Below are 27854 nucleotides of genomic sequence, written 5' to 3' on the forward strand. Positions count from 1 at the left end.
CAGGCAGTCGGACTTTTCCTGTCGTTGTTCTCACAGCTGCCAAGACGAAACCGACGTATGTACGGTCGAGCCGCGTCTGCGACAGCATCATGTAAAGTTTCCTCTCCACTTAGAGAGCTCGATTGGGGCTTCAATACGACGAAGCTGCGGGAAAGCATTGACGTGACGATGGGTTTGAAGCAATCATGGAACAGACAACGTTTCCAAGTTTCTTCGCTTCCGTTTTGGGAAACATGAAGTTCGACCATGTCCGAGCTCGGGCCTTTGGGAAGTTATGCGCTAAACTGCATGTGGTTTAGTTTCGGGTAACTGAAAGACGGGTCAAACTCGTGCCGAACAGGGGTCCGAGTCCCTGGACCCACTCAGGCCGGCCTCGATTGCGAGGTCGGCATTCCTAATGACAAAGGGCCCCTCGGACTCTCGAACTTCATTCAGACTTCACCCTTCCTTCTAAACTACGACACTGCGCCTCCTATAACGCGAACTCCCTCAAACCCTTTTCGGCCCGCTTCAGCTACCTAGCTGCAGCAACGTCCCTGGCTCGCCCCGTACCTTAGCATCATTTATTTGGATCGACTTTGCTTTATGAGACTGTGTATGTCCCGTTTTTACTTGCGGAAACATTGAATACTAATTGGTAAGCCAACGAAGTTCTCGGGATAAATTCCTCTCGCTGGATTCTACAGCGCAACATATGCTCTCTCCTCGTGCGGGCTCCATTACCTTGGTCCATGACTCTAAGGAAGCGAGAAGCAGCACACCACACGTATTGAAAGACGGGCAGGCATTCACATTAGAACGCATTTTGAAAAGGTTGGCTTCACAATGCGCGTATATACGTGTCGGACATTAGGGCGTGCTCCATCAGACGCGGAAGAGGACGTTAATGGCCGAGTATGATTCATGTTGCAACCTGCAGCAATTGGGAAAATCCCATGTCATCTGCCTTCGAGAAACTCAGCGTACGAACTATGTTCCACGACAGCCATCGTGGTATCATCGGTGTCACCGTCTCCGATGGCCAGCCGAGACGGGCCTGGGAGTCCCGCCAGAACCCGGTTGGCTCCCCAGCACCTTCGGATCCCCTCTCGGAGCTGATATAGTTGCTACTACCGGTCAAGCACGGCGCAAGCTCCATTCCATCTGTACGCATGAAGGCAAGCCAAGCTGGACCGGTGGCCTGAATGGGGGTACCTGAAAAAGACTTCGCCGCCTTCTCTCTGCAATGTCCACCGCAGATGTCATGTCGACAGGACAAGCGAGTAACAGGTCTTGAATGATGAGCGCTATATGCAAAAGAAACGACATGACCGGCATAACGGTTGGCACGGTCAGTTCTCACAAACAACAACCGGTATATGAATTCTAAGATGAATGCCCATGAGTCGAGATGACTTGCTTTATATTGACGTGCATAGATGCATGTCTTTTCTGACCTAGGATTCCTAACCATGGGACATTCCTCCGAGAGCGCTGCAAAGCTAACCTACCCATTCCTTAGCTAGCACATGATGGTATCATATATCATTAGGGGCGTAAGAAGTCCTCATCCATCTAGAGTGCTGTGGCACCGAGTCCCCGTGTTGTCAAAGAGGACCAGCTTCGCACATTCCCGGTGATAGTTCTTCCCTTCAACCGCGCATGCCACGGCGGTGCAGCGATTTCCCTTTCACAATTTCTTCTTTTCCGACACCAACACCATTGAAAATGCCCTGGAAATCTCGCCGAACGCGACGTAGCCAACATACAGGGGGATCACGACCCACAGACCGTTGAAGAAGAAGAGGTACAGCCAGAGATACATGAAGTTGCTGCCGTCCAGGTTGGAGTTGCCTGTGAGCCATTCAGGGCAGAATGTCATGAAGCCTTGAGAGGAACCGAGATGATCAGCCCAGTGTCGGCATTGGAATCAGGCGGGAGTGCGTCTTACCTCCATACAACTCGGCCGTGGCAAGGACCAGCAACCAAATATTGACTCTCGGGTCCCGCTTGGCGATGAGATAGCAGATATACACCGCCAAAGGGCCGCCGCCAAAGACGGTGAGAAGCTCAAGACTGATGACCCCCTGGAACGTTTTACTCCGTGATTAGTGGGAACGCTTCCACCAAAGAAACACGACATATTCGTATACGAGGTACACATACAACATCAGCGCCTGCCCATCTCTTGTCGGCTTTGGCATACACCATCCATAACCTGGCAAAAGGGTTGTCACCACCAACCTGGGCGCCGTATACACGGTCCGAACGGCCCAGGAAATTCGCCGAGGTCGGATAGAATGACGCAAGGTCGAGGGCGGTGGCGTCGGATAGAGGAACGTAGGAGAAGAAGCAGTGGTAAAGGAAGCTGCCCTCGAGGAGAAAGTGGATCAGGGCATCAAAGGCATGCCATACGAAGAAGGCCTTGTAAGTGGTTGGCGTAGAGGGAGGAACGGCATGACGGGAGACGAGGACGGCGACAGCTAGAATTGCAACAGTGGAGGCCAGGGACAGGAGAGTGACCTTGTCGAATAGGTCGGGATGTAATTGGGAATCAATGTCCGCCATGGTGAATATGCTGGGTGTGCTGGCTGCTGTTGCGGGCTCACTCATGCTGCTTGTGTTGTCTCCGTCACGACGATGGCTCGGCAACAGATCCTAAGAAGGCCTAAGATGTAGGATGATGAAATACTCGTACAGAAGAAGGCACAAACAAAGTGTGATAAAGGAACGACGGGAAAGAAAAGCATAATGTAAAAGGGGTCGGTCAGTCTGTTGAAGCCCCTGGAGAACCAATTTCACGGCCAGCACTAAGTGCTTCGGGTATGGCCCGTGCAACTGGAAGCGTCGATCATCTGCGGGAGGCTGAACTACCGGCGACCAGCAGCAACTGAAGCTTAATAGTGGACGAGAGAGGAAGCAATCACCTGAAAATAGTGGACTTGGATGGTGGGGTGCTGGGCCCTAGTGGCCATAGAGCGAATCGGATAGCGGCCGCGATAATGGCACCACATCAAGAGCCGGGGCTTGCTGCAGCGATTCCCAGTCAGTGGGTAGGTGCAGATGTTGCACAGGCGCCCTGTTAGGTATTACCTTGCATATAATTGCCTTACACTGCATTACAGAGAATGGATAACAAGTCGACACTGATGTTTGTGTTATTTAAAGTCAACGTATTACAGAAAAGTAGTATCGCACCAGGTCCGAGACAACGGCCAGGCAGTACGCTAGATCAACCCCCTAGCAGGTGATCACTTCTATCTCGCATCGCCTTCTACTCAACCGCAAGCCTAATAGGGACATCCGTCAACAGTCTGAGGATACAGCCGTGCACTGGTGTTATTCGGGGTACCATTTCACCGAGAACAGGGATGAGGTGGGGAGTTCTCAGGACGCCATTGAATGCCGGGGAGCTCGGACCGAGTGAAGCTTTTTACAAGACTCTCACTTTGCACTCGGTCACCGAGTCCAACGGTTTTCTGCCAGCACCTACCACAGGCCTCGGGATTGGGAATTTCAGTCGAAAGTATGTATCGCAGTCTCTCGGCAGTCCTACTGACGCCACGCCACCTGTGCCGCGCTATCACCACCAGGAGACTGACCCGGTATATAATGTGGTGTAAAAATCAGGACACAAGCACTTGAGTTTGGCCCACGAAAACAGCTCAGCGTCGTACCAAGAGTATGATGGTTAGAAGATTCATGTTGCAAGCACCGGTTCATCTTTCGAGAACACGTTCATCACGCACCTTCGACATGATCAAACGCCGAACACTGGCACGCAAACATCTGAACCCGTGCAGAAACAATTGTCACACCATGTACAGCTATAACAATCGCCGTTGATAGCAGGTCCAAGAAAGTAGTTGGCAACAAAGTAATTGTGCATTGATCTGTAGCAATTGGGCGAGGCCCCATGCATGCAGGTACAGCTATCTAGATGATATTTGAATATCCTTCACCCAAAGACCATGTTGCCCCTTTCGTCAATTCATAATGCCTGATCGTTGCTAGTCCGAAACGCCATCTGACAAGACTCGAATGGAGGGTATTGGTTGTCATCAGAAGAAGAGCACTTAGTGCTTGGAAGCCTCCTTGTGAACATCGGCCTGGGTGGAGTGCTTCTGCTCGTCGACCTTGTCGCCTACGGCATCCTTGGCGGCGGTGGCACTAATAAAAGTCATCTGGTTAGCAGGGCTGTGATGATTATATGCATTTGAATGAGGTCTTACCGGCTGCCGAGGCTGGCGTCGCTGTCCTTGGCAACGTTCTTGTTGGCCTCCTTGGAGGCGGTGGAGCCGGCCTGCTGGACAGACTCGGAAACGTAGTTGGCGGCGTTCTTGATGGTCTCCATTGTGATAGATGTGTTTTGTGTTGAGTACTGTTGTACTTTGGGTTTGTTTTGTTGTGGTGGTGGTGAGAGTTGTTTGTTTGCTTGCTTTGACTGAGTGCTGATGATGGAGGAGAGAAAACGTTTGATGGACGGCGAGGAGATGAGGTTTATATAGAGGCGACGTCCTTCGATGTGTGGCAGTTTTCTATGTAGAGTCCGACGGAAACCTAGCGTGCCTGCCCATTGAATGCGTCGTCATAGAGTCGCTCCTGCCCTGTCACCTGGCGTTCTAACGATTTAGGGCTGGTTTGGCCAGATCCGGTGTGTCCAGGTCGAACGAAGACGTCATAGACAAGACGCAAGCTTGTGAACGGAGAAGTGATACCCATCACGGGGCTTCTGCCACAGTTGATGGGTCCCACCAGCCACACCGGTTACATTGTCTGACATCATGGCAAGCTATTGAAGGGAGGTGGGAATGGACACACCGACGTCACGACCCCTATTGAGGCAGGAGCTACACCGCGCCGCGCCACACCAAATGCGGGGGCTACGCTACGAAATATCCGACGAAGTCGTAAACTTTCCAATGTTTACCGGTGAAAACACTCGCTATTCACCCATTGAAGTTCGAATAATGGTAGCACCGTTTGTCTAGACAGCTATGTACCTCCTAGGTTTTGGCCCCTTGATTCGATTGCGGATCCGGGGCCCTGGACTAGGAGGTACGGTGCCAAGGCAGTGCTTTCCACGAGAGTCGCTACTTCCGTGTTCTATGCCTTGCGCATTCCCACCAGTATCTACCTACCTACCCTACGACGTCGATGTTGTTGTTTCGGCCCCTGTATAATGACGGCATGAATCGGTCAGCTGTCACATGATTCTGAGAGAACGCCGGAATTCGTCTTCATGTAGCCAGGAACCATTGGTCTGGCTCTTGCCTTCCGTCGGCTTTTGACCCCTTACCCACGCTCATTGCATCATTCCTGGACTAACGACGCGTTCCTTTTTCTCCCCTACCTGCTAGACGCACACATGTTCTAGTGTATTCGTACAGAATCGGGACTAAGCAAAAGGGAAAAGAACTTCATGAGCTGAAATCTCCAACTTTTTCCGCGTGCGTAATAATCGTACTGCGGAATGATTTCCACATGCCTTCCGTCACGTCGGTCTACCTGATTTGTTGCGCGTCTTCAGGCGACCCCCGATTCATGGCCAGGGCCCAGGCACATTGCGTGCGTCATTAGTCTCAGAAATCCGGTCTTTACACTACATCTGCTTCGTACGCGCTTTATTTGATTGAAATGTACCTCTACCAGGCAGGCAACCCATTAAATTTCATGTTTATGATTCCCTGCTGGTTGCCTGGCAATAAGCGATTTTCGTCAACTGTCCGACGAAAAAAGGTCACACGTCATCAAGGCTACATGCAATCGGCACAAGACAACCGTAGGGGAGATTGGGAACCGGCAGCAGCTACGTGAAGGTCAGGCAATAGAAGACGGGCGAGACCATTCGACAGTCCCCGCGAATCGGATCCAATGTTGCGTCAAGATCGCCTTGTTTGTCGATGGCTCCGGTGTATCGTCAATAATGTATAGCGTCTTGTCCACGTTCTCCGGCCTTGGCAGTTAGCGTTGTGACGCGCATATGGAAGAGGGGAGCTTGGGGTGAATGCCGGTGGACCTGAAATAACAGGTTCGAGAGGAATCTGGACTGGGTTGGACGCAGGAACACAAAACGCACAAAGGTCCGGCTGGCGATCAGCAGGGCCGAGCCGTGTTGTCCCCGGGAGTCGAGTCCCGGAACTTCGGTGGTTGTAAACGGCCGGTCGTCACCCGTGATCTTGGGCATAATTTCCCTTAAACCAGCAATGCCGTTTCTCATGGAAGAGTACAAACCTTCAAGCCGTTGACTTCAATTGAATCATAAAGGTTAGTTGTTGCTTTGGGTAGCTTGCCCTTGTCGAAGGCATTTCATTGAGTCGAGCCGTTCCCTTGATCTTGTTTGCATTCGTCTTGATTCAGAGGGAACTCGGTCCCTTGAACTACCTACCTAATTACCTAGGTACGTACTGTGGAGCCTCGGCCTGCGGTTTACATAATCCAATCTTATTGGTTACGTGATTCACGCTTGTCGGTAATTACTCGTCGCTCCAGATGCCGCGAAACGAGCGATCGTCAATTGTGCTGCCTGCGTCAGAGGACCAAATGCTTCCCGGGAAGTTCTCAGACGAAAAGCATACTGAGGACAGTTCCATGTCGGATGTCAGTGATCCCTCGTGCGACGTGCGACCACTGCGATCTAATCAACGGCGACGTTTGGGCGAAGTTCAAAGGCATGCCTTTATGTGATCAGGCTGCGCCATGTCGACGTCACAGCATGTCGAGCGGTCACTGGAGACTAGCAAAGGCTTTGTGGAAAGGGACCTTAGGAGATAAGTCCTTCAGAAGTCGGAGGAATAGAAAGCAACTGTTCTTTGTCTTTGAATCAACGTCTCGAAAGACCCGGAGAGCGACTTGGGTCTTTTCGGGGAAATTGTTTCCCCAACCGTCATATTCAGGAAAGAGGTGCAGACCTGTGAATTCCATGCTGAAGTGAGACTCGCGCTGATCACCGACCAAGCTCGAAAAATTGACTTGCTTCGCCCTTCGGATGCTCCGCATCCCCCAACCCGCAGCCCGCCAACCCACGATAACCCACATCCGCTACTGAACTGCCGGCTACTAGGCTGTAACACTGTCATGCCGAAATTGAGGGGAGAGGAAGTCGTGCATTGGTCTTATCAATTGGCATGGTAAAAGAGAGAGAATCTCGATAAATAAGCCGGGTAGTCTCTTTCCTGGTGGAGGGTCGGCTGCATGCGACCTGCCGACCTGCCCTGGAATACCGACCTCCACTCCCTCTTTGCGTTGGTCTCCCGAAGTGCTTTGGAGCCGATGTAGTCGGCTATGGTCCTGAAGGTGGTGTTTGGGCCACTTTAAATTTCACTTGTCGCCTATAGGCGATTCGAGATGCTGGATCCTACAGGCACTGCCTTGTTTAACACGCAGGAGAACGGGGAATACGCCCATCTCGGTGTGGTGGTCAGTCTGCGATTGCGAGGATGGGGATGCAAGTGGGACAACGAAACTGGACATTTCAGATGAGCATCGGACTTGGGCACAGGCTCCCCGTCCGCAATGTCGTCAGCTTGCATGGCCAGACGTATGGCTCTCACAGCGGTCAATGAGGGAAGGGTGGGAAGGGCGGGACGGGGTATTGGCAGGGCGGAAGAGCATTACAGATATAAAACTGACGCGCCGTCCTTGCGCAGGGATAAAGGAAAAATCGTCGGTTGGCGCTTGTAACGGTAAGTGACGGCTCTGCAAAGTGACATCCACCATCCACAGCCAAAGACAGGCAGAAGCGGGAGTGTCAGGTCGACGGAAACATCTAGCTACAGAGTAGGCACGATGATCTCGCTTCGTCACTTAATCGCCGCGGCCGGCATATTCGGGAGGCTCGGCCTTGCCGATACATGCTCCGAAGTCGAAGCTCTCACCAACATCCCAGTGTCTCGATCCCCTTCGCTTTCGTACATCAGCGAGCGAAAAGACTACTGGTCCACTTCGTGCAGTGCTCTAAAGCCGTCTTGTATCATCTTCCCTCGGTCCGCCGACGAAGTTGCGACGGTGGTGAAGATCCTTGGGGAGACAGACGAAAACTTCGCCGTCAAATCAGGAGGACACAACCCCAACAACTACTTCGCGAGTGTCGAAGGGGGCCCTCTCATCTCGACTTCGAATCTGGATCATGTCCTGCTCGACGGCCAGACGGGAATCGTCAGAGTCGGCCCGGGACAACGCCTTGATAGCATAGCGGACATCCTGGACGGCACGGGTTGGACGGTTGTCGGGGGTCGCATCGGCAACACGGGGTTCGGGGGTCTGGTCCTGGGCGGCGGACTCTCCTACATGTCAGCGCAGTACGGCTGGTCAGCGTCCAGCGTGCTCGAATTCGAAGTCGTGCTCGCCAACGGCACCATCGTCACGGCGTCCAAGACGAACCACCCGGACCTGTTCAAGGCTCTGAAGGGAGGCGGCAACAACTTTGGGATCGTCACGACGTACGTCATGCAAACGTACCGCCAGGGCGACGTCTGGGGCGGGAACCTCGGCTACCCCGTCCGCAACAAGGCGAAGGACACGCAGCTTCTCCAAGCGGTGCGGGACTTCACCGAGTACAACGACGACGACAAGGCGGCCGTGATCGTGACGGCGGAGCGGGCCAGCCTCAACCTTGTCGACTCCTGGATCCTCTTCCTGTTCTACGACGGGCCCAACCCGCCGGCGCACGTGTTCAAGAACTTCACCGACGCGAATCCGCTGGTCAACACGTGCCGGACGCGCAAGTACGCCGACCTGATCGGCAACAGCAACTGGGTCATCGTGCCCGGGTCCAACGTCCAGATGGGCACCGAGACGATCCCGCTGCCCCCGGCCGAGCACGCCGCCGACATGTTCGACTCGCTGCACAGCCACTGGCGGGACGTGTCCAAGACGACGCTGGCGGTCCCGGGCATCGTGGCATCGATCGCGTACCAGCCCTTCCCCAGGGCCATCGCCCGCGCGGCCCGGGCGAGGGGGGACGACCTCATCGGCGCCGACGACGACGCGGACAGGCTCATCATCGAGGTGAACTACAGCTTCATCCCGCACAGCAAATACGGCGAGATGGCCGATAAGCTGGAGGCGACATACTCTGGGTACAGAGAGAGGGTCCTCGCATGGCAGGAGGAGGGAAAGCTCCCGGACGTGTATCTCCCGCTGGCCATGAATTACGGATTCTACCGACAAGACTATTTCGGGAGATTAAAGCCCGAGAATGCCAACCTGGCGGCCCAAGTCGCCAGCTCAGTTGATCCGCATGGACTGTTCCGAAATCGGACGGGAGGATGGAAGCCTTAGGAAAAGAAACAACTAAAAAGAATTTCGACTTGGGGTCGCGAGTGGGGGGCGCCGCGGGAGCGGGGGTCACATGACAGCACGGCCCGTGGGAGAAGGACATTGCTCCGGGATGGAATTGTGCACGGAGCATCTGGTGCGGTGTACAACTTACGAAGTATGTACGAAGTATACTACTACTCGCGGCGTTGAGGTTGGAAAGACGTAATATACCCCGGAAACGGGCAAATGAACATCGGTGGCGACAAGGTCGACGAGGTTTCTCTACCATTACTCCATAGTATTACCCAGCCGACGTAGCTCAATTGTAAGGGGCGAGGGTCTAGAACATTTTCGTTTCAATCGGGCCAGTGGGAGTCTAGATTGAAGCTTGAAGCTTAGGCTAAAGACCTGGATACATGTCATCGGAGAAGAGAGACATCGTGGCTCATCTGACCTTCAAAATAACCACCAAGCCCATATTTTCTCCCCTTTCTTCAGACTTTTCTCAACACCATCTCCAGTTTATTTAATCGCATTAATAAAACAAGCAAACAAAGAGACATTTGTGTCTACTTCAACCCTGTTCATAAGCTAATCTTTCTCTAAAAAATATTGTGGCTACAGCAAAACCAATTGACCATTGACTTACACGAAAGGCAAGCCCATTGCCCTGAACAACCACATTTCCATTTTAACATCTTTTCACATTCATATATATATCTAGAAGCACTTTCTTCTGCTCTTCCTGTCTTTGACTACCGTTTTATCATTATTATAATCAAACTACCTCCTCATAATTCCCAATTCCTCTCAACAGTCGTCCTTCCATGGCTCCTACTCGCATCCTCATCCAGTCGAGAACCCATCTGGTCCCGGGCGCAGATTACCACGACAAATGTAAACGCCTGAAGAACGGCATCTGCCAGGCAGTATGGCAGCGCGACTTTGACAGCACACAAGACAGATGGCATTCCCACGGCGCCTACTTTGGCTACCACAACCGGCGTTGCTTCTTCCTCCTCGACCACGGTGTCTCGGACAAAGTAGAGGAGGTTCCTGTCCTATGGTACAGGTGGACGGGAGAACAATTGTAAACTCTTATCATGGTTATTCACATTTCATATCTCGTCGTCTCTGACCCGATCTACAGTGACAAAATCCCGTCGTCCTTGCCAGCCGTTATCAGGACCGAACTCGACAAGTATCCGTTCACGCCGCAGCCGTCGTCCTCACGGCGCACAAAGATCGTCTTGTCAGAATGCACCGACGAATACCGACTGGCGCTCATCGAGGCACGGTTCCGACACTTGCTGAAACCCACGCGGGGCGACATGGAATTCCTGAGCCAGAATCCCAACTTGGTCCATAAGCTGCGGGAAGCTGCGCCCCACTTCAGAGCCGAGATCGATGAGCTGGCCGAGACCCTAGGGATCGCCAATACCCATGAAGTCGACATTCCTACACCTGTATCGGAATCGGGCATGACTGTCAGCAGTGTGGCGGCTGTTTAATTGTTTCACGCGAGTCCTTTTTTTTTTTTTTTTTTTTTTTTTTTTGTTCGTACGACGATCACAAAGGGATACCCAGGGACAAATGCAGCGAATGTTGGCGTAAATGGTCCCGGGGAAAAGGATTGGATTGATTTGACTGGCGATTGAACAAAACGGCATCCTCGGATGGGGCAAGAAAAATATTTTGGAGCGAGAAAAGTTCTCTGGCGTGTGGTCTGGGTACAGCACCTGGGATCCATATCTTTACGAATACTTTCCTTTTGGGCTGCACTATGTACTGACGATAATTTGCGCCATTCAAACGAGGGCGTGTACATACATTACCATAATTATACGAGTCATGAACAGCTACATATGAATACATATGGATACACAAAGTCGATTCTTTTGATGGCCCCCCTTTCCAACTGTCGCGTGTGCCCTTGCTTTGCGTTTGGCTACCAACCAACATGGGCTTGTCCAGAGATAGCTCTCTCTAGTCGGACATCGCGCAAAGGGCGTTGTCGGCCGTAGTTGTGTTCGAATTCTACGGAATCCCCTTTGTAAGGAGGACGGGGAAATAGAAAGAGAATTGACCCCTCGGATCGTCTCTCAGGTTTCCACGTTGTCTTCTACCACCACGGACTCAACACACACGTGTCGATGGTCGGTAGCTTCGGTCTCTGGAGAAAGAAGATAAAATGCCTGCCTACCAATATAGAAGGCATCAGCTTGTATCTTTGTTAAGCTCACGACGACGCTCATGTATAGGATGGATTATCTCAACAAGTCTGCATGACAACAAGTATCTCAGGCCTGTCAAACTTGGCTTGGCGTCGGCACGGTGCTCTTCTATGGTTCCATGCCTTCGGAGGCCTTCGTCTTCGCCCCATTTTCACTAAACACCAAGTATCTCTGGAGCCGGAGAGTGGCATATGCCAAGTGACGCAGCAGCCAGAGAAAAAAGACGACGAGCTGGTCAGCCCAGCCCTGTTGGAATATGATAATCCAGGAACTGAGATCTCATCTCCTTTGTCTTCGGTGCCGCCAGCCCCATCTCCATCACTTATCTTCTTCCCCATCGTCGTGGCCTTTCATGGCCCATCACCCTGCTTCATTTCCCAACCGTACCTTCTCCCCTGTGTTACTTGCAGCGCCATCGCCTAGAGCGCTGACCGTATGGGCGAGCACTACTGGCACACTGTCGGCCCTCTGGCATCTCCTCTGGCCGGTTTCGTTATCTCGGCTACCGCCGACCGCGTCAGGCGCCGTGGTCATGCTCCCAGGGATATACACTGGCGTCAACATAACCATGATCTGGACCGAAAACACCATTCATCGTCCAGCCGCGAAGCGAGCAGCCGCTCTTAATAACGCACTCGCCACACCTGCTGCAATTACGGCTCATTCCTGTAACCAATCGACGCGGTGGCCGAGGTTTGTCCTGGCGTTCAGCGTCAATGCGGCCATGATATTCATGGTCATCATTGCCAGAACTGTCCTCCAGAACTACCAGAAATGGAAAATTCGAAAAATTCAGTTAAGGAGCAGGAGGAAGAGACCCCTGACTTCTCGCGTCCATATCCCGTGGAGTGGTGAGGAGAGATTACCCGTTATCCCAGGCCGGATAAAGAAAGAGCAGGACGTCGCAAGTGTATGCCATGAGTTTGACAATCTTTATTTCGCCCGTCAAGACGAACGTAGACGTTTCCCCGTGGTCCCAACAACGAGGCTGTTGGGATCGTCTTTGGGACATTCTCTCCTATTCCGCCAAGTCAAGTATGGCATGCCTGAAGCACACGCCTACCTCGATGTTCCCTTGACAAGTGATGTTGGCAAAGTAGATTTCTGATTGGCGTTGGTGTAGCTGTGGCTCAGTGGCTCTTATGAGATTAGACTGGTGTCACGCTTCTCGGAAAGAAACATGCCCCTCGCAGGCTGTTTCATTGGTCACTTCAGAGGTAGATGGTCAACGCGCATTCCGAGCACAGCAACCCTATCCCTGCCACTCGTGCAAGGCCTTTTGTTTCTGCCTTGTATTCCACCCGAGTTTCGCGCGGATGCTGTTCACCCAGTCTTCGCTTCTGCGGCCTTGGGATTGGACGGACGCAAAAGGGAAGCGGCTCGCGCTGATGGTAACATAGTCGCCGGGAAGCAGCTCAATACGCTCGCGCCCATCAAAGCTTGCCCAGGAGCTTGTCCGTGCTTGGTAGGGGACGCCCACCCGCAGGACTATAGTGTCCGGGAGGATGATGGGGCGGAAGGACAAAGTATGCGCGCAAATAGACGTGACGAGCATGACCGGGTTCTCTGGGTGGCATAGCGAGCCTCCCGCAGCTAGATTGTAGGCAGTTGATCCTGTAGGTGTCGAGACACAGACACCATCGGCCTGAATGGTGGTGAAATGCTCGTCGTCGCCAAAGATTTCGGTATTTGTCATCGCTGCGTTGCGTTAGGAGATGAATAAGAGTGGAAAAGGGGCCACGGGCAAAAAAGGAAAACGGAAGAGGGGAAGGGGGCGGGGGGAGTAGTCTGAACTTACTTGGATTGGGCCCACGGTCCACGACGATTTCGTTGAGAATCACATAAGTGCCATCCGGCTTGTGAGTATACTCATCGTCCTTATCCAAGCCCACGAGCTCTTCAACCAGATCCCTTTGCCTGTTCTCGTCCTCCTGAGAGCTTGAGCTGCTCGCCGCGTCGATAGTGTTTGGCCTTTTCTGGCTCCTCATGACGGTGCCCTCGAACCGCAGGCGCAGGCTCACCGTAACACCCTTTTCAATTGCATTTGACAGGATAGGCCGATGGTCCGCGAAGTCGAACTTGGTGAGAAACCCGAGACTGCCAAGGGAGAAACTGAGCACAGGGGGCACAATACGCTGGAACAGCCAGCTGGAATAGAGCACTGTCCCGTCCCCGCCCAAGGTCAGGACAAAGTCGAATGTGTGCGGCCTGGTACGGCACATGCGTTCGTCCCAATACCGTAGCCTCTTGGAGATGGACTGTGCGGTATCCTTCTCGTCGAGCTCCCCGGCCTTGGCATACTCCTCTTCCAGCTCCTCGACCAAGCCCGAAGCATTGAATCTCTTGCTGTCCCGAAACCTGTCTTCCACGTACACGACGTAGCGGACGTCGTGTTCGGGGCCGAGGAGCCACTTGGACAGCTCCCTCGTATGGCCGATTAGTTCTGCGTCGTGGATCTTGGTCAGGATGAAGATGGACTTGACCCGAAACTTGATTCGCATGCTACTCAGTCTCCTGCTCAGCTCCCGGACGCCCCATGCCATCTCGCTCAGCTGTTTCTTAGTCAGGAGCCTGCTGTTCAGCTCTTCGTTGCCTAATTTGTCGCCCGACTCCTGGCGTGACTGATCCACGTCGATCTGTGACTCGGTTCGACAAATCTGCCTCCGCCACTCCTTCTCGTCCGCCTGGCCGATATCGCCTTCCTCCGGGGTCGCGGTACCAAGGGCCAGGATGTCTGCGCGCGAGTTACGATGCCGGCCCTTCCCGTCTATTTGATCATCAAGTCCTTTTTGACGAGATATGTCCTTGGTCTCCTCCTGCTTCTGGGAAAACTGGTACGTCGGGTGCCCATAGAACAGCTGAATATCCGCCTCGTCATCGGCTTCGTCTGCAAACCGATCGGCCATCCTCTGGCTATCTAGGAATTGGTGGACCATGCACTCGGTCCTTCTGCTAGGGGGCAGTTGGTTAACTGCCTCAGATGCGACGAGGGAGGCTTTGCGTCGGTAAGGGCTGGTCGGGTCGAAGGAGACCTACGTTCCGAGTTACATGCAGTTAGCCGAGGAACCAAACGTGTCATGTCCTATCAACAAGCTCGGGACGAACCTCGACTGCCCGTGGGTAATCCCCATCACTCCCGCTCGTATGGACGTCATCATCCAGATCCAGAAAGAGAGGATGTTTTTCTTTTCTATCCTTTGGTCCCATCTTGGCACAGGGTAATGGGCGCTCGGACGATGAGGATGCGGAGACAGCAAGCGCTCAAAGACCAACGAGGCGCCGCTTGTATTGAGACGAAGAAGTCGACAACGTAGGCGCTCGCGTCGGCCAGGGAGACGAAGTCGAGGAGAGTGGCGGGGTAGCTACAACTGATGAGCCGAAAGGATAGTGATCGTACGTTGTACCATGGAGGTGATGTACAGGCTCGATGTGGTTACTGGTGGGGAGGAGAGAAGTGAGAGAGTAAGAAGCCACGAAAGCGAAAGAGAGCGATATAGAGACGACGGTGGGAGGAAAAGAACGGAATTCTAGGCGTCGACCTTGAGGCACCAGCTCGAGGACTTTCAGCTCAAAAGGGACTAGGGTGCCAGATGCTTGCTTTCCCCGAAGCAAGCGTCTCTTTGTAAATCGTCAATGACAGTGAGGTGAGACCAGGATGAATATTCGTATGTGGAAGAGGAAAGTCTCAATTAACCGCTCATTCCGTCCATTCTCCACTGTTCATGAGACCCAAGAGTGTGGGCTCCTCGATCGAATAGCGCCATATCGTTATCACTGGCTTATCGAGCCATTAGGCCCGCTTACCGACATCGGCGTGCATCCACTAGAAAAATACATGACTTTCCCCGCCGAGTGTGCCTTTTTTGCGCCAACCTTCAGTACACTAGCAATTCTGTCCTCAACATTTCCATCCTTTTTTTTTCCTGATCAGTTACTCTCGATTTCGGTAACATGCAGGAACGGCTCCTGATTTAGCGGAGTTTGGGTTGATGGGTGTTCGAATCTGATTGGTTAGTGACACTATGGCACCGATTGCAGGACCGAGGTACATACGAAGTAACTTCAATTTGTTCTGTTATCTAAGCAGATCATCGCAGCGTCTAGACACCATCAACTTTTACAGGTCTGCCATTATATTGTCGCTATGATCAATTTACTTCTCGTGGTCCTAAATTCCCGCTCTCTCGTCACGTCCCAGCGTTCAGGGCGGGTGGCAGTAGACGAGCCAGGAGTTATCTGTATATCATGGTTACCCATCCTGAAATTCCGCGTTTTTTGCATTGCGCAACAGCAACGTCCAATAGCGCCAATCTCAATGATCAAGGATGCGGAGTATAAACAACCAACTTGATCTGTCAGGCGAAACCGCAAGGGACCTATGAGCTTAAAACCTGTGGAAGGACGTAATCAACAAGATAATACGATCCGAGTACCTGGAATCAAATGAACAGCATGTTGTGCAATGTGAAAGTATAGACCTATCAGTGTACGTTGTTGTACTTGTACTTTCTGCCTGCTTTGTGACGTCTGTGAAAGCCCCGCGCCCATGTGTCTGGACTGTACATATACTGTATGTGAACAGGTGTTGGCGGTACATCTACCCGTAGCAGCTTCATAGGTAGGTACCTGGGAGCTTCGCGTTTTTGGCAAGAACCCAACCCTATTATCTACCGAAACCGCGATACAGCTCAGGTCGACCCCATTTACTATCATCTCGGTGCTTCGCTCGTGGCAGTTCCTATGTACGCTGGTTTACTTACCCTGCAAAAACCCAACCAATAGCTTTATTCGAAGAACCCGTTATCACAGCCCGCATCACCCGATTCTATAGCCACTCTCTTCCACACGCAGATACATATGCCTGCTGCCCACGAGCTGGTTTTCCGACAACCCTGAGGCCTCGGACGAGCCACCACCCGAAGACAGTCTTGCCCCCTGCTCCCCCGAAGCAGAAGGGGGTCACCCCGAGACCATGACCTCGTGGCTGTCGAAACACTCCGACGAGGCGCCCGAATCTGCCTCTGGCCAGCCCGATAACGAGATGACAGACGTGGGGGAAGTTGCCGACGTCGGTCCCGAGCATGAGCAGGCTCGCGGCGCCTCGCCCTCCTCTCCTCCTCCTCCTCCGCCGCCGCCTGTCTCGTCGCGACGACCGCCACTCCAGAGGGATCAAGCAATCCCTCCGGTTGCCCCCGCCCCGCCAGCTCCTCCCATGCCGTCACCGCAGCCTTCCAACACCCAAGAGCCCACCGATTCGTTGTCCTTGGTACAACTCCGAAAAATCGTGGCAGAGTTCAATAAAGTAGAGCCCATTGCCTATGACTTCGTCTACGAGGACATGGGTCCCCTCGAAGAAGAAATCGACGAGTGGTTCGTCTACCAGCACGCCCAATGGGCCTGTCTAAATGCTGCCCAAGCTGCCTTCGAATCGCAGTGGGAGCTACACCAAGGCCAGACTTCCTGGGATGAGGCCGGTGAATCAGTAAAACACAACTTCGTTCGCGAATGTCTGGACGGGGTTGGTGGGGAAGACGCTGCCGAACGCCTCGACGCGATCAAGCCGCTGGTGTACCTGGTGCTTGGCAGATGGGCTACCACAGCCTCGTCCGTCACAGTGAAAGAGCATGGCAACACCAAGCTTAAATCTGTCGCCACTCCCGAGCAGCTCAAGGCTATCAAGTCGGCTGTCTCCCTGCTCACATCCGTTGGTGCCTTGGGGACCATTTGGAAAGCCACTCAAAACTGCTTCAAGTTCTTCTGGTTCGTCTCTGCTGCTCTGGACAAACCAGACTAACTCACCCAACCACGTACTGACCCTCCACAGGTCTGATGACCTACATCTCGCTCCAAATAAAGTTGTCCAAGATGCTCAAGAGGAACTTCTTTACTTGATTACAATATTGTACATCGTCATCCAGATTGCGCTGGAGAACAAGGAAGACATGAAATCAACCCATACCGAGCTCCGTATGCATGCCCCTCGTCTTATGGGTGCTTGATATCTGACGCTGACCATGTTTCCTCTTCTAGTTCGGCTGAACCCTGCCCTGGTCAACTTCTTGTCGCTTGCTACAGCTAAAGCCCGGTGGGATGATGAAAAGGCTCTTCCCCTGAACCAGGTATGGCTACTAGAGATCCGTGGCTCCCAATGAAAGCCCCGACCTAACTCTCGTCAAACAGATCTTACTACTGCTTTGGAAAGCGATTCTCTTGCAATTCGGTGGCATGAAGGAGATTGACGAAGCCAAAAAGGCATTGAGTGAAATGGGGAGTGACCAGAAACCCAAGACCACCATCACTGCCTCCCCCCTAGACTACCACGCATTTCGCCAGGAACTTACCTCCAAATACCCAGCTTATGTCCCCCCTCAGCCGATCATTCCTTTGGAGGCAGACAACTCGACCCTGCTGCCCCCTCCCCCAAACCAACCTTCAAGATCCTCCGCTAACGGCATCATTCCCACACCTCACGACACGCAAAGCGGCGGCGCTTCCATTCTTGATCAGCCAGTGCACATCGCAACGCCCGCGCCTTCACCCCCTCCGTCCCCTGGCGTTGGTGGAAAGGGTGGCAAGAAGCAAAACTACCAGACCAACCAGAATTTTCCTTTCCTGTATCCACCGCTCGATGCTACGAGCAATAGTGCCGGTGGTAAGGGCGGAGCTGGGCTCCAGGAATCGTTAGTTGGCCGGAAGTGGGAGGGGAGCGACATTCCCGCCTCGATCCTTGAAGCGGGCGAGCTGTTCTCGAAGCGGGTCCGGATGAGTCGGGCCACAAGGCAGATGTGGGACGAGCGTGAGAAGTTCCTTGGGTCCGAACGGGGTTGGGGACGAGAAGAGTCAGACGACGAGGACGTCGAGAGTCTCGATCTCTCTAGTATAGATCTCGAAAAAGATCTAGATCTGGACCTCGACGAGTTTACACAGGAAGAGAGAGAGCTGATCCTAGAGGCCAGGGGTGGGCATCGTAATCATGGGCAGAAGAGGGAGGAGAAGTCGGACACGCCCCAAATAGACTACGGGCCCAATCCGGCCGGTGTTGGCGAAGATGTGAGGCGACGGTTACTCGCGGTGGAAAGCTTCTACGTAAGTTGGTGGTTCTCTGGGATTCTGAGTGGCTTCGACTGACCTTCACTAGAGTGAATTGCTCCCTCACCTGCTCTCCCTAGTCATCATTCTTCTGAAGCCGACTTTCTTGAACGTCACGGTCCAATCCCAAGCGGCGGCGGCGGCAGCCCAGCCGCACTCGGGCATGGCTGGCCGGGGCGCTGCTTCAAACGCCGGGCCGGGTGCTATGAGGCAGCCGCAGCAGCAAGACCATTTGTCTACCGGAAGCGGTCAACCGGTGACTCCGGAGATGTCGGCGGAGGAGCTTGATGCGGTGAGGTCCAGGGAAATATCGACGAAAGCTACCACAGGAGCTATTTTGTTGCTGCTGAAATGGCTGAAGCTATCACGTAAGAACGGAATCAGACCAGGCCGTCTCGTCATATGCACTGACTTTTCGGTTCAGATGTTCTCAAGTTTGAGTACATGGCGCAGCTCTTGATGGATCATAACTATTTGCTCTTGGTCCTCAAGTTGTTTGCTCACCAAGACATTCAGCAAGTGGTCGACAGCAAAACAGATCGACTTGAAAACAGGTATGTCCAGACTTGAAAAAAGAAATCCGCATTGAGGACAATGGCCTGACCAGACAGCTTCTTCCACTTCTGCAACCTTCGGTCTGAGTCTAAGGCGGCGCCATCGCGACCAGCGCCTCCCGATGCAGTTGCTGATGAACACCAACCCCGAGAGGAGGAGGTGGTGGTGGGGGAGAAGGAGGAAAGCGAGGATGAAGCAGTTCCACCACCCATTAAAAGGAAGAGGTCGCCACTGATGGGACCAGCGGTCCTCGATCCGAACGAGGCCGAACCCAACCCCCCGGAGGATCAGGCTCCTGCCCGGCCCGAGGTGGACGAGTTGGGATACCCGATCAAGCCGCTCCCAGCGCAGCCCATTACCGACTTCTCGCGGAGGAACTTCTTCTACCTCATCAACTACCTACGCATCATGCAGAAGCTGTGCAAGCGCAAGGCGCACCGGAACCTTATGCTGGTCCAGTACAAGTCGTCTAACATACTTCGCAAGTCGCTCAAGGTACCGCAGCCCGAGCTGCGGCTGTACACGCTCAAGCTCTTCAAGAATCAGGTGCCCTATTGCGGGCGCAAGTGGCGGCAGAGCAATATGCGGGTCATCACCGCCGTGTATCTGCACGTCCGGCCCGAGTTGCGTGATGAGTGGCTGGCTGGTAGCGACGTCGACGCCGAGGTCGACTCGGCCCTGCCGCTGGAGCAGGCGCTGCGCAGCCTGACGCACTGGTTTAATGTGCGCAACTACCCGGACAAGATGGTCGGCGACGACAACCTGCAGACGGCGTATCGGGAAGAACAGGGCTTCTTCACGCGCGAGCTGGAGAAGCTGGGTATGAACTGGCAAGATTTCGGCGTGGACGGTGGTGGTGCGTAGGAATGATGGCCCTGACCCTTCAAGGCATCTCCGCTTGCTCATTTTCCGTTGCCTTAAAGGCCGGCGATGTTCTAACGTTTGGACGGCTTGCCCCTGGGGATTCTTTCAGGCTACCAGCCTCAGCCGGGACGAAAATATCAAGCATCACCTTGGCGAAAAGCCAGCATCTCACCCCCGGTTGCTAGTGGCACATCACGTAGCGATACTGCCCGGCCTTGAGAAATCGCACAATGGGCACTTGAAACTTTCCAATTGAATATTCGACTACCAGCGATGGCGACCGTCACGAAAACTGAACGCATGGGAGCTTTGAGTTAATTGTTCGAAACGGCGCCGGAAGGGAATAGGAATACCACTAGCGAATCGATTTGTTAGGGACGGCGACATTATTGAACTAACATTAATCATTAAAAGATGATACGAGTATAGGTAACGGATGTGTTGTAGAATGTCTCCCCGGGCCAGTGACTGAGCCGTCATCCTGCGTTTCTTGGCCGCTTCTTTCCCAAACACCAGGTATCCGCTGTTAACATTTCGGAAGTTTCGGAAGTATCTCATGAAACCCCTTGTTTCGACCCATGCATGCTAGATTTCCCCAAAGAGAAGGGGAGGATCTAGACACGATTATAAGTACCATCATCGTATCGATACGGCTGATATCCCTGTTGTGGAACGGTGGAGTCTCCCTGAGCTGCTTGGTCGTAGGCTGCGGTGTTGGTGTAACCCGGGTTACGTGTGTAACCGGCGGAATTGTCGACATAACCGTCCCCATACCCGGTGCCGGTGCCGGTGCCAGTGCCGGTGCCAGTGCCGGTGCCAGTGCCAGTGCCAGTGTGAGCGCCTGTGCCCGTGCCAAGGGCAGTGCCAGTATCGTCGGCGTGGGCGTAACCCGACTCGCCATACTTGTTGTAGGTGCCAGTGTCTTGGTTCCCGATGGCGGTTGCCTCGGTGTTGTAGCTCTGGCGGACCTGGTCGGGGTGGGTATGGGCGGGCAGCTGGCTATCGTTGACCGAGGCGTGGTCGGCCTTGCGGCGGCGGCGCCAGCCGAAGAGACCGGCCTTACCGGAGCCCCTGGTATAGTTGTTGCGAGGGCCGGGGCCAAAGCGCTTCTCCTTCTTGCGGTGGCGGACGAGGAAGACTTCGACGATGGCGGAGAGGAGGAAGAAGACGCTAAAGTGACTGTGAGCGTTCTGATCACGGGACTTGCTTTTCCTTTCCTTTCCTCTTATTTTCTTTTATTTTGGAAAACACTTACATCGCTATGATGGAAACGGCGAAACAGGCCCTCTGCATACGGCAGGCAGTCGAGTAGCTGGGAAGTCTGGCATTCTGAACTTCTGTGAAGGAGTTACCCCGGACGTATTGGGTGTCGGCATAGCTGTTGCAGGACCTGAGACCACGCCGGTTCTGGACGGCCACGTAGATGAAGGCGCCGATGAAGGCGATGTCGAGGATGATGGCGATAAGCGAGGTGAACACGACACCGGCAATACAGCAGAGGAGGATGAGGCCGAGGAGGGTGTAGAGGACGGCGGCGCCAGAAATGCCCTCGACGGCGCGGATGTGGTTATTGATGTGCAGGTCACGGGTATAGAGGGTGGCGAGGAAATAGGAGAAGATGCCGAGGACGACGGCGGCGCAGCCGAACTGGACGCCGCGAATGGTCCATTGGAGGAACTTGAGAGCGAGGCCCTTTCCGAAGGCCATGATGGGGGTTTGATGGGAGTCGATTGGATATTAAGAAAATGCTATAATTAAACTGTGTATTTACAAAACCTCATGAAGAAGGTTAACATACCTATAGTTAGAGATGCTGGACCCGGCCCTTATAAGACATGTGAAGGGCATGCCCTTGGCGTCAAAGTCAATGCGCCGCCCCATTTCTCCTCGAGGAAGAGAACCTCCATCGACTGGTCTGCTTGGAGCGACAATGCGCGTCATTTGGTCCTAGAGTTGAGATGGTTGCGATATGATGACGAGAAGGCTGTGGCTGGTACTGGAGCAGTGACGTCATAGTAGCCACTTAGTGGAGAAGGGTTAGTCGATTGGACAGGGTACTTATGAGTGAGTTGACGGATACGGCGACGATCCAGCTGAGCTTCTTAATAAGATGGAAAGAGATGTGGCTGAGGACGTTCGATTGAGTTTTGGACCAGTGGCTGGTGCATCGTAGCGGCTGAGAACGATCATGATGGCTGCTTCCCGGATAGTCACCGAGGCAGCATAGATTCCTGTGGTGATCTTGGGCTCGACGAGCGAGTCTAACGCCTTTGTCGTGGAAGCTGTTTTCAAAGAGCCCGCCGTTATATGCTAATGTGTCTAGGTACGTAATGACTGAGGAGGCATTCGAGTTGGGGCTGTATTCATACGTAAACCTACCCTTTGAGAATGGGACACGCCATTGACCTTTTCCCGTGAGTGAATCAGCCTCGAAAGCCCAACGCTTAAGAGTCCAAGGTAGACTGCTTTGAACCTTATCTATCCGCAAAGTACAACGGTGTAAAACGGCTCAAGACTAACGGCACTGACGAGGTACTGTACTGCAACATCTCTCTTCGTACGTACCTCGACTCAACACCATGTCCAGTACGTTGTACAGACCATTATGATTGCTTGTACAGGTACAGTGACTGAACAAAACTGTCGAAAAAATGTACTTATAACTCCACGCCAATAGGCAGGCATAATGAGGTATATTTGCTCGACATTTGTGTCGACGTACTGTACTTAGCTACATGGAAGGACCTCCGAAAGTTTAGGTGAAATTACTCAATTTTGTGCGACTCGCACAACCACACAACTCTCCCTCCTTCCAATATCCATCCATCCTCTCTCGTCAACAACGGCGTCTACTCTTTATCGTCTCCAATGACTCAAGTGAGTTCAGGCACCATGACCTGACCAGCTTCTTACAGGAACGGCGGTTATCATTCGGACAAATCATTATTTCGTACGACCTCAATCCCAGTCCAGTGTGCCATGCACGACGCGACGCATTCGCGTTTTTGCATCGACTCTTGCATGAAGTCAGATGATCCCCTCGTATCGCTCTCGAGTATTCCTTATTCCTCGGTCACCACAGCCTGCATTTGCCTTGGCTTGCAGCGCCGCTACACCAGAAACGGTCGTGTCTCGTCCCAGTGGTGGCTGACCCAATAACCACCATTCACAGCCCTCTTGACAATGGGGAAATGAGGTCTCCTATCGTTAACTACCTATTTATTTATAGACTCTGTGTCAATGTGAACGAAGGTCCCTGTTGACCCACGCTGCGGGAATTCACAACCCCCCAGGGCCATCGTGGTCGGCTCTCTGGACATGGACATAGCCTCTGTTCGTTTATTACAGATGCAATATGGCTATGAAGTGATGCGCTGCAGCCTGCCACCGTCGGCGCCAAATCCGCCTATCATCAACAGCGTGACCGCGCCACCCACGGCACCGCCCACTAGGCCAACGGCTGTCGGCTTCCTTGGCCAGCCAAAGCCCTCTCACAACGTCTTCGAAACCCGTTGTGCGTATGTATTCACGCATGCGCATCCTCTTCATCTTCCGCGGGCTCGTTGTGTACGTTGTACATTGTACTGAGCTGATTCTCAACAGGCATTGGAATCCAGCGCAACATGCGGCCAAGTGGTGTACAGACATATTTACCGTGAGGGAAAGAATGGCGCGGTCTGGACAACAGTAAAAACGACCGGTGTCCGCTTCTTGGCTCAGGGTCCGAACCCCTGGCCCCCTTGAGCATCCCATGTTACGCGGCTGGATCCGATCCTGCCCTATGATTGCTCCCAATAAGCCGCTCTCACCTCACCCTGCTCGCTCACCCCTGATACCCTTGCAGTCTCCTCCCGATACGATTGTACTCGCTTAAAAATACGAAATCCAAGCTCTTGACACCCGCCCCTATCAGTTCAACATCACCTGTCAGGCGAAAGAATGACAGCCACATGGACCAATCTTCTTTCCAGTCCATATCGAGTGTTGCCGACCATCCGAGCACGACACCTTGGTCGAAGGCCTCCAGCTACACATGCAGTTTCTGTAATCTACTTCGCCCTATGAGGCGCACCCTGTCCCACGATTTATGGGCATCTGTGTGGTTGAGCCGTTGTTCGTGATGCTACGCTGTAGTTGGAGGAAGGCCCCTGTCTATGTCGTTTCTTTTCCCACTTACACTTCATTTTTGCTTTTTTAGGGCATTTACTTTGATTCTTTCCCGTCCTTTTCAGCCCTCTCGCCTGTCCGCCTCTCCTTTCAGTACGGGACCCAAGGCTGTCTCCTCTTGTCGTTGGTTGTTTTGCTTCGTACTTTTGTCGGCGTCGTCCATACCTAGCCGGACGAACCACTGTCACTCACTTTTATCAACTTGAGCCTTTCGTTTTGTCTTGACGGAGGACCACAGAAGAATCCGCCCAGATGAGGATCAATGGGCTTGCACTGTTGGCGCTGCTGGGTGTGGTCACCCGGACAGGCGCCGACCCGACCTGGCCTTCAAGCATCGACGAGGTAGAAGAGATCATGTTCCAGATCGCGAGCACCCGCTCCCGTAAGTTTGCCGACTCGGTGAACCCCTGCACCAGCCAGGCCTCTGGGCCCGGTCGACACAGCGCCGCCGAGTGGCTTCGAACCGCCTTCCATGACATGGCGACAGCCCACGTTTTCCAGGGACTAGGCGGCTTGGATGCGTCCTTGCAGTACGAATTAAGCAATGGCGAGAACGCGGGCCCGGGCTTTGCCACCACTCTGACGTGGATGGCTCCGTATTTGTCGAGGAGGAGCTCCATGGCAGACCTCATCGCCTTGGGCGTCTACACATCCGTCCGCGCCTGCGGTGGTCCCGCCGTGCCCATTCGTGCCGGCCGCGTCGATGCCGTGCAGGGCGGCAGTCCGGGCGTCCCGCAACCCCAGAACGCCATTGGCATTTTCCGTAACCAGTTTCAGCGTATGGGATTCACAAGCGAGGAGATGGTTCAGTTGACCGCGTGTGGCCATACCCTCGGCGGCGTCCATTCCTCCCAGTTCCCGGACATTGTGCCTCCGGGCACGAGGCCCAACGACCACGCCCCTTTTGACTCGACCGTAGCCGTCTTTGACGACAGGATTGTCACCGACTACCTGAACGGCACGACGCAGAATCCCCTCGTCGTGGGTCCAGCAGTCCGCATCAACAAGCACTCCGACTTCAAGTTGTTCAACTCGGACGCCAATGCAACTATATCGGCCATGGCTGGTGCGTCCACCTTTCGCGAGATATGTAGAACCGTCCTGCAGAAGATGATCGACACCGTCCCCCCAGGCGTCACCCTGGGCGAGCCCATCACCCCGTATCAGGTGAAACCCGTCCAGCTACAGCTCACGCTCTCTCCGCAACTCGGTGCCTTGGACTTCACCGGCTACATCCGCGTTCGGACCACCGAAATGCCCCTCGACACGATCGAGGGGTTGACCATCAACTACAGGAACCGAAACGGAGGGTCCGAGTGCGGGTCAGGACCTTGCAGCTTCTCCCTGTCGGTCCAGGGCGTTGGTAGAGGCTTCGACGACACCTTTGCCTGGTTCCCAATCGCGCGGCAGCTGCCCGTCTCCTCAGGTATCTCGTCCTTCACCGTCACCATTCGCAGGACAGACGGGACCAGCCTCCTCGTGGATAACAACGGCAACGGCTATCCCTTGCAAGACGGCGTCTTCCTCCAACGGTATCAGAGCTGTATCCTGGCCACCTCCGGAACGACTACCCTGAGCGCCGCCGTCCGGAACGACCGTGCGGATCTTCCCGTCAAGGCCGTCATCTCGTACAAGACCCCGCAGACGGGGAGCGTCGTGCCGGCTCTGAACAACATGACGCTGGAGCTAACCAAGGGGCCCTGCGTCGGCAGCTATACTCTATTCTCGGCGAGCACCACGATCCCGGGAGGCCTCAGCGTTGAAGCAGATTTCGACATCATCAGCGGAGAGGGCTCGTCAGCTCTGGTGGATTATTTCAAGAAGGCCAACATCCTTGGGGGTGCGTGCCAGTCGTTCCCACAGACGGGATCATGCACGACTCCCTCGTCGACGTCATCGTCTTCGGAGACCCCGGCCAGCACCGAGTCGTCGTCCATCGTGTCGCGCGATATCAGCACTTCATCTGAGCTGCCGGCTTCGTCTGAGCCACCCAGTTCGGAGCCAACTTCGGCGCTGCCATCGAGCTCTATTGAATCCAACACGGCGTCTTCGACGACATCCAGCACGGTTCCGACAGAATCGCCCCACCACAGGGAGGTCATAGGCGAGTACAGGCTTGTCTCCTGCTGGACCGAGGGCGACGGGGTCCGCGCCCTCAGCGGTGCGAGCTTCGCCTATGACTCGATGACCTTGGAGAGCTGCATGGCCAACTGCACCGGGTTTGACTATTGGGGTACCGAGTACGGCCGGGAATGCTACTGCGGCAACTCTCTTCACGGGTCCACATCATCTGCGCCTCTTGACGAATGTGACATGGCTTGCGGCGGAGACGACACCCAGTATTGTGGCTCTGGTAACAGGCTGGAGCTCTACTCCACGACAGCAACCCGTAGCAGCAGCGCCACGAGCTCTGCTCCGACTCCCACCGAAACACCGGTCCGCCTGCCGATGGTGTCCGACTATGCTCACGTCGGTTGCCAGACTGAGGGCGTCGGGGTTCGAGCTCTCCAGGGGCCGGTCCTAGTGGACGATGACATGACGCTCGATATGTGTGCCGACTTCTGCTCAAATTATGTTTACTTTGGAACCGAATACGGCCGAGAGTGTTAGTGATGCCCAGCTCTCCTTCTGGCCTTCGTTTCCTTTTCCCCTTTCGTTCTTTTCTCCCCTTATCCCAGGTAAAAGGAACTTGACACGTAAAGGTCCCGGCTAACCATGTGAAGGCTATTGTGGCAACTCCCTCCATTCATCTAGCGAGCCCGCACCGTTAGAAGAGTGCGGAATGACATGCGCCGGAAACCCATTCCAATACTGCGGCGCCGGCAACCGAATCGAGCTGTACCGGGCGAACACCCCCTCCATGGTCGTACCCACGCCCACAGACAGCTCGTCTTGGGCATCCACAAGTAGCACACAAGAGTCGTCGACGACAACCATGACAGAGGCAAACCCCTCCCACCGGCCCACCGTCACTCCGTACATGCTCGTCGGCTGCCAGACGGAAGGTACCGGTGCCCGTGCCCTCGACGGCCCCTCATACGCCTCAGGCACGGAGATGACGCTGGAGGCCTGCGCCGAGTTCTGCGAAGGATACCGTTACTTCGGCACGCAATACAGCGCCGAGTGTTTCTGCGGGAACAGGCTGCACGACACCTCGCTCCCAGCCCCGCTCTCCGAATGTCCCATGCTCTGCTCCGGCAACCCGTCCGAGTACTGCGGCGGACCGGACCGCCTCACGCTATACCGCAACGACGACATCCCTTCGGAGGAGCCCGACCCGGAACCACGCCAGCCGGCTTTCGCGGGCGACGACTTTGTCTGGCTGGGATGCTGGACAGAGCCGGTAGCAGCGGGCGCGCGGGCGTTGGACGGGCCGACGACGGCGTCGGACGACATGTCCAACGAGGTTTGCGCAGAGTTTTGTGACGGGTTTGCGTACTTTGGTACCGAGTACGGCCGGGAGTGTTTCTGCGGCGACGAGATCCATGAGGGATCCGAGGAGTTGGATGAGGAGGAGTGCAATATGCGGTGCTCTGGCGCGAGGGACGAATTCTGTGGCAACTCGAATCGGCTTTCGGTATATGCACGAGATGAGGACGCGGATACGGAATCGTAGCCAGGGCTCCGAGAAGCTGACTGAGAAACCCACTGAGGTTTTGCTGTTCTCTTTTGCTGTTATTTCGTTTCTACCGTTATGGCATCTAT

The 27854-nt window shown here is 54.1% G+C and overlaps 10 protein-coding genes across 10 annotated transcripts; 5 read left to right on the forward strand and 5 right to left on the reverse strand.

Annotated features, from left to right (window-relative positions):
- Nucleotides 1-1270: 1270 nt before the first annotated feature.
- Nucleotides 1271-2571, reverse strand: ACRALDRAFT_2116950 (uncharacterized protein). The gene is made up of 3 exons (XM_071023758.1): nt 2146-2571; nt 1931-2066; nt 1271-1866 (listed from the first exon to the last, which is right to left on the reverse strand). Exons 1-3 carry the CDS (start codon nt 2545-2547, stop codon nt 1670-1672), a joined length of 735 nt encoding a protein of 244 aa, XP_070879544.1. The 5' UTR covers nt 2548-2571; the 3' UTR covers nt 1271-1669.
- Nucleotides 2572-4055: 1484 nt separating this feature from the next.
- On the reverse strand, nt 4056-4333 carry ACRALDRAFT_2096831 (uncharacterized protein; the record flags this gene model as incomplete). Its single annotated transcript, XM_071022801.1, has 2 exons — nt 4056-4149; nt 4212-4333. 2 exons carry the CDS (start codon nt 4331-4333, stop codon nt 4056-4058), a joined length of 216 nt encoding a protein of 71 aa, XP_070879545.1.
- A 1312-nt stretch (nt 4334-5645) lies between these two features.
- On the reverse strand, nt 5646-6209 carry ACRALDRAFT_1059688 (uncharacterized protein). The gene has a single exon (XM_071016084.1). It carries the CDS (start codon nt 6164-6166, stop codon nt 5900-5902), a length of 267 nt encoding a protein of 88 aa, XP_070879546.1. The 5' UTR covers nt 6167-6209; the 3' UTR covers nt 5646-5899.
- A 63-nt stretch (nt 6210-6272) lies between these two features.
- Nucleotides 6273-6841, forward strand: ACRALDRAFT_1059687 (uncharacterized protein). Its single transcript, XM_071016083.1, has one exon. The coding sequence runs from the start codon at nt 6472-6474 to the stop codon at nt 6664-6666; it is 195 nt and encodes a 64-aa protein (XP_070879547.1). The 5' UTR covers nt 6273-6471; the 3' UTR covers nt 6667-6841.
- A 1270-nt stretch (nt 6842-8111) lies between these two features.
- On the forward strand, nt 8112-9483 carry ACRALDRAFT_1059686 (uncharacterized protein). The gene has a single exon (XM_071016082.1). The coding sequence runs from the start codon at nt 8269-8271 to the stop codon at nt 9259-9261; it is 993 nt and encodes a 330-aa protein (XP_070879548.1). The 5' UTR covers nt 8112-8268; the 3' UTR covers nt 9262-9483.
- Nucleotides 9484-9744: 261 nt separating this feature from the next.
- ACRALDRAFT_1059685 (uncharacterized protein) lies at nt 9745-11137 on the forward strand. Its single transcript, XM_071016081.1, has 2 exons — nt 9745-10330; nt 10391-11137. Exons 1-2 carry the CDS (start codon nt 10068-10070, stop codon nt 10749-10751), a joined length of 624 nt encoding a protein of 207 aa, XP_070879549.1. The 5' UTR covers nt 9745-10067; the 3' UTR covers nt 10752-11137.
- A 1589-nt stretch (nt 11138-12726) lies between these two features.
- On the reverse strand, nt 12727-14681 carry ACRALDRAFT_2039152 (uncharacterized protein; the record flags this gene model as incomplete). The annotated part of the gene is made up of 3 exons (XM_071020934.1): nt 12727-13172; nt 13273-14506; nt 14580-14681. The coding sequence occupies 3 exons, from the start codon at nt 14679-14681 to the stop codon at nt 12727-12729; spliced, it is 1782 nt and encodes a 593-aa protein (XP_070879550.1).
- A 1765-nt stretch (nt 14682-16446) lies between these two features.
- ACRALDRAFT_2095625 (uncharacterized protein) lies at nt 16447-19982 on the forward strand (the record flags this gene model as incomplete). Its single annotated transcript, XM_071022731.1, has 8 exons — nt 16447-17238; nt 17264-17441; nt 17505-17593; nt 17655-18336; nt 18376-18560; nt 18613-18931; nt 18988-19117; nt 19175-19982. The coding sequence occupies 8 exons, from the start codon at nt 16447-16449 to the stop codon at nt 19980-19982; spliced, it is 3183 nt and encodes a 1060-aa protein (XP_070879551.1).
- A 614-nt stretch (nt 19983-20596) lies between these two features.
- ACRALDRAFT_1053779 (uncharacterized protein) lies at nt 20597-21689 on the reverse strand (the record flags this gene model as incomplete). The annotated part of the gene is made up of 2 exons (XM_071015791.1): nt 20597-21152; nt 21238-21689. The coding sequence occupies 2 exons, from the start codon at nt 21687-21689 to the stop codon at nt 20597-20599; spliced, it is 1008 nt and encodes a 335-aa protein (XP_070879552.1).
- Nucleotides 21690-24401: 2712 nt separating this feature from the next.
- On the forward strand, nt 24402-27765 carry ACRALDRAFT_2095766 (uncharacterized protein; the record flags this gene model as incomplete). Its single annotated transcript, XM_071022739.1, has 3 exons — nt 24402-26074; nt 26174-26754; nt 26873-27765. The coding sequence occupies 3 exons, from the start codon at nt 24402-24404 to the stop codon at nt 27763-27765; spliced, it is 3147 nt and encodes a 1048-aa protein (XP_070879553.1).
- Nucleotides 27766-27854: the final 89 nt, after the last annotated feature.

The sequence above is a fragment of the Sodiomyces alcalophilus genome (assembly GCF_042370955.1).
Source record: "Sodiomyces alcalophilus JCM 7366 unplaced genomic scaffold ACRALscaffold_1, whole genome shotgun sequence".
Lineage (NCBI taxonomy): Eukaryota > Fungi > Ascomycota > Sordariomycetes > Glomerellales > Plectosphaerellaceae > Sodiomyces > Sodiomyces alcalophilus.